The sequence below is a fragment of the Coregonus clupeaformis genome, chromosome 35 (genome assembly GCF_020615455.1).
Source record: "Coregonus clupeaformis isolate EN_2021a chromosome 35, ASM2061545v1, whole genome shotgun sequence".
Lineage (NCBI taxonomy): Eukaryota > Metazoa > Chordata > Actinopteri > Salmoniformes > Salmonidae > Coregonus > Coregonus clupeaformis.
Genome location: NC_059226.1, coordinates 38,660,332 through 38,670,331, shown reverse-complemented (window position 1 = coordinate 38,670,331; position 10,000 = coordinate 38,660,332). Strand labels below are relative to the sequence as shown.

General features: G+C 47.5%; 1 protein-coding gene across 1 annotated transcript in view; it reads left to right on the top strand.

Annotated features, from left to right (window-relative positions):
* LOC121551702 (structural maintenance of chromosomes protein 2-like) overlaps positions 1 to 8,082 on the top strand; it is a 26,417-nt gene extending 18,335 nt beyond the window's left edge. Inside the window, exons 21-27 of the mRNA XM_045211079.1 lie at positions 657 to 731; positions 3,527 to 3,646; positions 4,146 to 4,346; positions 5,393 to 5,509; positions 6,749 to 6,909; positions 7,279 to 7,426; positions 7,571 to 8,082. Of these exons, the coding sequence (XP_045067014.1) occupies positions 657 to 731; positions 3,527 to 3,646; positions 4,146 to 4,346; positions 5,393 to 5,509; positions 6,749 to 6,909; positions 7,279 to 7,426; positions 7,571 to 7,756 (1,008 nt within the window). The 3' untranslated portion in view covers positions 7,757 to 8,082. The remainder of the gene's footprint in view (positions 1 to 656; positions 732 to 3,526; positions 3,647 to 4,145; positions 4,347 to 5,392; positions 5,510 to 6,748; positions 6,910 to 7,278; positions 7,427 to 7,570) is intronic.
* The last annotated feature ends 1,918 nt before the right edge of the window (positions 8,083 to 10,000 follow it).

Sequence of the window (10,000 nt, the reverse complement as noted above, 5' to 3'; positions counted from 1 at the left end):
CAATAACCTGACCCGAGTGTTTGACGTAATCAATAGCCTGACCCGAGTGTTTGACGTAATCAATAACCTGACCCGAGTGTTTGACGTAATCAATAACCTGACCCGAAGTGTTTGACGTAATCAATAGCCTGACCCGAGTGTTTGACGTAATCAATAGCCTGACCCGAGTGTTTGACGTAATCAATAGCCTGACCCGAGTGTTTGACGTAATCAATAGCCTGGCCCGAGTGTTTGACGTAATCGATAGCCTGGCCCGAGTGTTTGACGTAATCAATAGCCTGACCCGAGTGTTTGACGTAATCGATAGCCTGGCCCGAGTGTTTGACGTAATCGATAGCCTGGCCCGAGTGTTTGACGTAATCGATAGCCTGGCCCGAGTGTTTGACGTAATCGATAGCCTGGCCCGAGTGTTTGACGTAATCAATAGCCTGACCCGAGTGTTTGACGTAATCAATAGCCTGGCCCGAGTGTTTGACGTAATCGATAGCCTGGCCCGAGTGTTTGACGTAATCGATAGCCTGGCCCGAGTGTTTGACGTAATCGATAGCCTGACCCGAGTGTTGGTGTAATCCCTCTCTCCCCTCCTCCCCCCTTCATTCTCTCTCTCCTTCCTCAATCTCCCTCCCTCCTTTCTCCTCCTCCCCTCCTCTCTCCAGGAGTCGGTGCGTAAAGCCCAGGAGGAGTTGACTAGACAGAAAGAGGTGATCGTAGCTCAGGACAAAGAGATCAAGGTATGTTTGACTACATTATTATCAATAGTACTGATGGTGTTATTACCATGTTGCTCATTACCCCTAAACTCTCTGCAAGTTGATGGACAGATGTCCCCTCTGCTTCCCAAGTTGATAGACCAGATGTCCCCTCTCCTTCAAGTTAATAGACCAGATGTCCCCTCTCCTTCCCAAGTTAATAGACCAGATGTCCCCTCTCCTTCCCAAGTTAATAGACCAGATGTCCCCTCTCCTTCCCAAGTTAATAGACCAGATGTCCCCTCTCCTTCCCAAGTTAATAGACCAGATGTCCCCTCTCCTTCCCAAGTTAATAGACCAGATGTCCCCTCTCCTTCAAGTTAATAGACCAGATGTCCCCTCTCCTTCCCAAGTTAATAGACCAGATGTCCCCTCTCCTTCCCAAGTTAGACCAGATGTCCCCTCTCCTTCCCAAGTTGATAGACCAGATGTCCCCTCTCCTCCAAGTTAATAGACCAGATGTCCCCTCTCCTCCAAGTTAATAGACCAGATGTCCCCTCTCCTTCCCAAGTTAATAGACCAGATGTCCCCTCTCCTTCAAGTTAATAGACCAGATGTCCCCTCTCCTTCCCAAGTTGATAGACCAGATGTCCCCTCTCCTCCAAGTTAATAGACCAGATGTCCCCTCTCCTCCAAGTTAATAGACCAGATGTCCCCTCTCCTTCCCAAGTTAATAGACCAGATGTCCCCTCTCCTTCCCAAGTTGATAGACCAGATGTCCCCTCTCCTCCAAGTTAATAGACCAGATGTCCCCTCTCCTTCAAGTTAATAGACCAGATGTCCCCTCTCCTTCCCAAGTTAATAGACCAGATGTCCCCTCTCCTCCAAGTTAATAGACCAGATGTCCCCTCTCCTTCCCAAGTTGATAGACCAGATGTCCCCTCTCCTCCAAGTTAATAGACCAGATGTCCCCTCTCCTTCCCAAGTTAATAGACCAGATGTCCCCTCTCCTCCGAGTTAATAGACCAGATGTCCCCTCTCCTTCCCAAGATGATAGACCAGATGTCCCCTCTCCTTCCCAAGTTAATAGACCAGATGTCCCCTCTCCTTCCCAAGTTAATAGACCAGATGTCCCCTCTCCTTCAAGTTAATAGACCAGATGTCCCCTCTCCTCCAAGTTAATAGACCAGATGTCCCCTCTCCTTCCCAAGTTGATAGACCAGATGTCCCCTCTGCTTCCCAAGTTCAAAAAGTGGGAGCACCCTGCAAAGTCGTGATTTGTCCAAATGATCAGTGATGAAAAGTCTGTACCTGAATAAAGTTCCTTGTTAGTGGACTCATTATGCACATAGAAACATAGGAAAAGGCACCAACTCCATGGCACACTAAAGATAGTTTCAGAACCGCAGACAACGACCACTATTACAACGCAGGAGAAAGTGCATTTGTTATAAAATAATATTACCATATACTATTTCAGTAGCACATGTCTTAGAGTGATGGACTGTGCCATCCCCACGGCCTCCACAATGGATCAGTCCACTCAGACAGGAGCCAATCAGACAGGTGTCCCCACGGCCTCCACAATGGATCAGTCCACTCAGACAGGAGCCAATCAGACAGGTGTCCCCACGGCCTCCATAATGGATCAGTCCACTCAGACAGGAGCCAATCAGACAGGTGTCCCCACGGCCTCCACAATGGATCAGTCCACTCAGACAGGAGCCAATCAGACAGGTGTCCCCACGGCCTCCACAATGGATCAGTCCACTCAGACAGGAGCCAATCAGACAGGTGTCCCCACGGCCTCCACAATGGATCAGTCCACTCAGACAGGAGCCAATCAGACAGGTGTCCCCACGGCCTCCACAATGGATCAGTCCACTCAGACAGGAGCCAATCAGACAGGTGTCTTGTGCCCCATAATCGTTTTTAAATACATTTGCGACTGCTAAACTAAATACATCTCTGTCAACCAACAGCCTATTGACCAAACAATCAGCCGGTCGACTAAATGGGATCAGTCCTAGTTGTCACTCACCTAATGAAGCCTAATATTGTGCCATTTTACAAGCATTTGGATGCTGAAAGTGCGAGCAGAAGTGCAAGAGAATATGCCTTTACCGCTCGTTCAGCGTGCCAAGCGATTGATCTTGTTGTTCGGCATGAAAATGACTTGTAGATCAATGACTGTCAGCGCCGATTCATGCTCAGTCCGACACTGAAGGAGAGGACGCATCGGTTGTCACAAAAGATGAGAGGTGTTTTCAGAAGATAGAAAGTCATTTGTGCAAAAAAAAATGTTTGAACCATTCTTAACGTTTTGAATGGATTTTCTGACCGGTGCGTGCTACATATGGATCGGTTTGGGGTCCTGCGGACCAATGCACTCTACTGTATCTTAAACATTTGAATCGCAGGACCGATGGGTATCGGCTAATTGTTACATCCATAGTATCTACAACTGAATTAAACGGTATCCTACACCCAACATTTTTAAAGATTTTTTCCCCAGACCTCAAGTAGTCTCCTGGTGTGGTTTTAAACATTGTTGTGGACTTAAAAGTGTGATTTTGAGAGTGAAAACATGAAGAAGAAGAAAAAATGAAACTTGGAAAAACAAAATGGAGAAAATGTTCTAGGGCCCTAGAGACGCCACGATACCAGTCGTTATGTGCATCTGGCCATGAGAGATTATTGTAGCCTCTAATCTAGGATCAGATCATTTTCTAAAAATATCTCATTTCTACCAACTCTTATGAGCTACTTTGACAATATCATTTCATGTTCCATGCCAACAAAGCGTGTGTGTGTGTGTGTGTGTGTGTGTATTCCAGGGTAAGAGTACAGAAGCCAACCATATGAGAGAGAAAACCAATGAGTCTCAGCTGAAGATTAAAGAGTTGGAACACAACATCAGTAAACACCGTAAAGACAGTCAGGACGCTGCTGCCAAGGTACATTTTACTGATCAACTCTTCTTTCTCATCTCTTTATTTTGTTCACATTCTCTCTGTCTGTTTCTCTCTTAATGTCTCTTCAGAATAGATCACTAAATCAGAGCATGAAATGGGATCTAGTCTTCTGAGTGAGCTTCTTCCTTCTGTTAGGGGAACATGAGAGAGAGAGAGAGGCATGTTCTGCTAGCCAGACTAACATCTCTCTCTCCATCCCTCTCTCTTTATCTCCATCCCTCTCTCTCTCCCTGTCTCCTCTCTCTCCATCCCTCTCTTTCTTTCTCTCTCTCTCTATCTATCCCTGTCTCCTCTCTCTCCATCCCTCTCTTTCTTTCTCTCTCTCTCTATCTATCCCTGTCTCCTCTCTCTCCATCCCTCTCTTTCTTTCTCTCTCTCTCTATCTATCCCTGTCTCCTCTCTCTCCACCCCTCTCTTTCTTTCTCTCTCTCTCTATCTATCCCTGTCTCCTCTCTCTCCACCCATCCCTCCCTCTCTCCAGGTGTCTCGTATGTTAGAGGAACATGAGTGGATCAGTCAGGAGAGAGGCCTGTTCGGCCAGCCCAACACGGGATACGACTTCAAGGTGAACAACCCTAAAGAGGCGGGCCAGAGGCTGAGGAAGCTGGAAGAGTCCAAGACCAGACTGGAGAGATCTGTCAACAAGAGAGCCATGAACATGTTGAGTCAAGCTGAGGAGAGGGTGAGTAGAGGGAGGGAGGGAGAGAGAGAGGGTGGAGGAGAGATCTGTCAACAAGAGAGCCATGAACATGCTGAGTCAAGCTGAGGAGAGGGTGAGTAGAGGAGGAGGGGGAGAGAGGTGGAGGAGAGATCTGTCAACAAGAGAGCCATGAACATGTTGAGTCAAGCTGAGGAGAGGGTGAGTAGAGGGAGGGAGGGAGAGAGAGAGAGAGGGTGGAGGAGAGATCTGTCAACAAGAGAGCCATGAACATGCTGAGTCAAGCTGAGGAGAGGGTGAGTAGAGGGAGGGAGGGAGGGAGGGAGAGAGAGGGTGGAGGAGAGATCTGTCAACAAGAGAGCCATGAACATGTTGAGTCAAGCTGAGGAGAGGGTGAGTAGAGGGAGGGAGGGAGAGAGAGAGGGTGGAGGAGAGATCTGTCAACAAGAGAGCCATGAACATGTTAGTAAGCTGAGAGAGGGTGAGTAGAGGGAGGGAGGGAGGAGAGAGAGAGAGGGTGGAGGAGAGATCTGTCAACAAGAGAGCCATGAACATGTTGAGTCAAGCTGAGGAGAGGGTGAGTAGAGGGAGGGAGGGAGAGAGAGAGGGTGGAGGAGAGATCTGTCAACAAGAGAGCCATGAACATGTTGAGTCAAGCTGAGGAGAGGGTGAGTAGAGGGAGGGAGGGAGAGAGAGAGAGGGTGAGTAGAGGGAGGGAGGGAGAGAGAGAGGGTGGAGGAGAGATCTGTCAACAAGAGAGCCATGAACATGTTGAGTCAAGCTGAGGAGAGGGTGAGTAGAGGGAGGGAGGGAGAGAGAGAGGGTGGAGGAGAGGGTGAGTAGAGGGAGGGAGGGAGAGAGAGAGGGTGAGTGTGTGTGTGTGTGTGTGTGTGTTACCTTTTGGATCTTGGATCAAATCTATTTTGACCCCTCCTTCCCCTCTTGGGCTCTTCTTGAGGTTCTGTCAGATTTCAATAGGTAATGGTAGCACCCTTTTGATATGATTGGAGGAGAGTTGAGAACGTGACCCTTGACCCTATTTTGACCTAACTCCCCCTTCCATCCATCAGTATAATGACCTGATGAAGAAGAAGAGGATCGTGGAGAATGACAAGTCGAAGATCCTCCAGACAATAGAGGAGCTGGACCAGAAGAAGAAGGAGGCCCTCAACATCGCCTGGCAGAAGGTCTGTCTGTCTCTGTCTGTCTGGCAGAAGGTCTGTCTCTGTCTGTCTGGCAGAAGGTCTGTCTGGCAGAAGGTCTGTCTCTGTCTGTCTGGCAGAAGGTCTGTCTCTGTAATGTGTGTCTGAAGGTCTGTCTCTGTCTGTCTGGCAGAAGGTCTGTCTCTGTAATGTGTGTCTGAAGGTCTGTCTCTGTCTGTCTGGCAGAAGGTCTGTCTCTAATGTGTGTCTATCTGGTAGAAGGTCTGTCTCTGTCTGTCTGGCAGAAGGTCTGTCTCTGTCTGTCTGGCAGAAGGTCTGTCTCTGTCTGTCTGGCAGAAGGTCTGTCTCTGTCTGTCTGGCAGAAGGTCTGTCTCTGTCTGTCTGGCAGAAGGTCTGTCTGTCTGGCAGAAGGTCTGTCTCTGTCTGTCTGGCAGAAGGTCTGTCTCTGTCTGTCTGGCAGAAGGTCTGTCTCTGTCTGTCTGGCAGAAGGTCTGTCTCTGTAATGTGTGTCTGAAGGTCTGTCTCTGTCTGTCTGGCAGAAGGTCTGTCTGTCTGTCTGTCAGAAGGTCTGTCTCTGTAATGTGTGTCTGAAGGTCTGTCTCTAATGTGTGTCTATCTGGTAGAAGGTCTGTCTCTGTCTGTCTGGCAGAAGGTCTGTCTCTGTCTGTCTGGCAGAAGGTCTGTCTGTCTGTCTGGCAGAAGGTCTGTCTCTGTCTGTCTGGCAGAAGGTCTGTCTCTGTCTGTCTGGCAGAAGGTCTGTCTCTGTCTGTCTGGCAGAAGGTCTGTCTCTGTCTGTCTGGCAGAAGGTCTGTCTCTGTCTGTCTGGCAGAAGGTCTGTCTCTGTAATGTGTGTCTGAAGGTCTGTCTCTGTCTGTCTGGCAGAAGGTCTGTCTCTGTCTGTCTGGCAGAAGGTCTGTCTCTGTCTGTCTGGCAGAAGGTCTGTCTCTGTCTGTCTGGCAGAAGGTCTGTCTGTCTGTCTGGCAGAAGGTCTGTCTCTGTCTGTAATGTGTGTGATTGAAAAATGTCTAACGATACAGGACCATGTTATGTGAAATCAGTAAAAAGTTGTGGTAAAAATGCTGTCTTTCTGCTTTTATCACAAGACTGCGTTAGCCCTCTGAGCCAAAGCCTAGACATTATTTCTAGGAGCTAACAGGAGCTAAGTCTTCAGGTCTCTGACAAAGTGACTCATCAAACCACCTCCATTACACTCCTCTGTCTCCTCTCCCTTTCTCTCTCTCCTCTCTCTCCCTCTGTCTCCAGGTGAATAAAGACTTTGGTAGTATCTTCTCCACCCTGCTGCCGGGGGCTGATGCCCGCCTGGCCCCCCCTGAAGGCTGTGGGGCCCTTGAGGGCCTGGAGTTCAAGGTGGCTCTGGGAAACACATGGAAGGAGAACCTCACTGAACTCAGCGGAGGACAGCGGTACGGGGAGCTGGATTTAATCATTCACTTATTGGTTATTGATTATGTATTGACACCCGCATTAGTATTGTGTGTGATTTGTGCTACTAAAGGCTGTGTTTACCCAGATCAACTCTGAAAAAGAGCTGATGTGAAAAGATCTGATTTGATTGGCCAAATTGACCAATTAGTGGGAAAGAAATCAGAACAGGGCTGCCTGTGTAAACGCAGCCAAAAGGTGTCCAAGGTCAGATGATTGATCAGACGGCTCTATTGATTGGCTAGTGATCATTAACACCAGCTTTGATTTGATTCTGTTGAAGTGGACTCAGTAGATGAACAGAAGGATCCTCAGTGGCCGAACGCATTCACTGGGTGTGTATGTTGCAGGTCTCTGGTAGCCCTGTCTCTGATCCTGGCCATGCTGCTGTTTAAACCAGCTCCTATCTACATATTGGATGAGGTGGATGCTGCTCTGGACCTCTCTCACACGCAGAATATAGGACAGATGCTGAGAACACACTTCACACACTCCCAGGTAACACACACACCTGTCCCACACACACCTGTCCTACACACACACCTGTCCCACACACACCTGCCATATAAAGTATCCTAATAGAACCCACTTTATAATGGCTACATTTCATAAATGTCTTTGTCTCACCTAAAGCCTCTGCAGTTTGTGGTGGTGTCTCTGAAGGATGGCATGTTCACCAACGCCAACGTTCTGTTCAAGACCAAGTTCGTAGACGGGGTGTCCGCCGTGTCCCGTACCACCCAGGCCCAACCAGACCAGAACCAGACCCACAAGGGACAGCGACAAGGCCCGTCTCAAAGGCCGCAGGCACGAAAAACTCACCGCTAACGTCTGTAGCTAGCGAGGGGCTTACTGATGCTAGAGGTTTCTACGTGTCTGTTTGGGTTCATCACCAAAGCGTTTCTATGGTTATTTTGCTGTCCATTCCACTAGCCAGGGAGCTAGCCTTTTGGCTTAACATAATGAAACCTAAATATATGGCAATTATACTTTTGTCTGTGTGTCTGAAATCTACTGTTCGGCACCATATGTGAGTATTTTAATGTCTGTTACTTTCTTCACTGTCTTGGGGGGGGGGGACATGTTTCTACAGCGGAATTTGTAATCCAGTAAATGTGTTTCTGTTTAAAATAAAGCTGCTTTCACATAAAGACCATCTTGTCAGTTTGAACTTTTTATTAGTAGTTTAAAACCAAATAATGACTCCTCAAAGCTCCAGGTAGTTTTTATTTCATTTAGGGACAAATTCACAAGAATTACACACCTCCCTCTCACACCACTGTTCATTGTTGGGTTATCAACGTTTCTGAAAAAATATTTTTTACACCCTTTTGTTTTAAACATGCAAACTGGGGGAGGGAGAGAAGTGAAACACCAGATCAGACAAAACATCCCTTAAATCACTGGTCACCAACTCCAGTCCTGAAGAGCTCTTTCTCCAACCCAGCACTAGGTAATAGGGGTGTAACGATCCATCTACTACATCGATCTGTGCTCAGCGAGTTGGCCTTTTGGACAACATATATCGATCTAACATCGTTTTAAAATGTAATAAATCGATTGTATCGATACTTGGAAATAACCCATTGATTTAAGCACGTCAGACTTTATATGGATGTTTTTCTTAGCACTTTTAATGATAAAGGCTTTAAACATTACTCATTCAGTCTGCCTATCCGTGACGTCATCGCGCCAACAGCGCGCAAAGGCGCAAAGACAACAAAACAGCATGGCGGACTACAGAGGAGAAGCCGACGAGCGAGAAATTATCAAGCCACCATTGCGGTCCTTACAGAAACAGGAATCTAGGAAACTTCACCTGCACTGTCCAGTATTCAGGTATTTATTTCAGTCACACTGGTTGAATTTTTTGCTAAAGGTTACTGAATCGATTTCAAGTCACTGAATCGTTTGCGATCGTATCGTTCTAAATGAACCAATATCGTCCCTTGAATCGTATATCGACAACCACGAATCGTGATACAAATCGAATCGTTGTTAAACGCAATCGTTACACCCCTACTAGGTAACGTTAACTATCAAGACCAGTGCTTGACTTGGGCAGGAGCTCAAATGTCCTACTGCTGGACTCCTGCACCTGAATATAAACCGTACCGGCACCTGTTTCAGTCCAAGTCGAGTTCTGATCCAAACCAGGTGTTGGTGCTGGGTTGGAGTAAAAGCCTGCACCCACCCAGTAGATCAGGGTGTCAAACTCATTCCGCGGAGGGCCGTGTCCGCGAGGTTTCTCCTTTCAGTGAAGACGTAGACAACCAGGTGAGGAGCTCTTGACTCATTTAGTGACCTTTAATTCATCAATCAAAAACCCCTAAGACACTCCTCCGCCCTCCGCGGAATGAGTCGAACACGTTCCGGTAGGTTGTTGATGTGTTGGCTAGTACTGGGCTGGAACAAACCCTGCTCACACAGTCGCGCTCCAGGACCAGGCGTCGAACAACCAATGTGTTAAATAAAGTTGCAGTATCATCTGGTTCACGTCCCAATATGGCCCCCATCTTCCCACTAGTAGGGGTATAGGGTGCCATTTGGGACGTTCACTAGTAGGTCTGTACTGGCTGCAGCCAGCAGAGAAAGAAGGAACCTGTTTAGGAGCCGTTACACAGCACCCTATTCCCTCATCTGGGTTAACTACTGGCGGTGACTTTATCTGGCCCCTCGAGTATATAAAAAAAAAAAAAAAAGTTTTTTGGGTTTGACATAAGACTGTAAAAACCAGCTCCAAGTGATTTTATTTGGGGAAATCTGTTCCAAAGCCTAAGAGATGTATGTGATCGTATACAAAACGTGCAAGGTTTGAAATGATTGCCGGGGTCAAATTATTATATCAATTCGGTCTACTAGGCCACTCGACCATCCGCTCAAGAAAAAAAAAGAAATAAAAATCGTCCCGCGGCTGAATCTAGTTGATACCTGGACTATATAGTGCACTACTTTAGACCAGAGAGTCCTATCGGACCTGGTCAACAGTAGTGCACTGTAAAGGGGTTCAGGTCAACAGTAGTGCACTATAAAGGGGTTCAGGTCAACAGTAGTGCACTGTAAAGGGTTCAG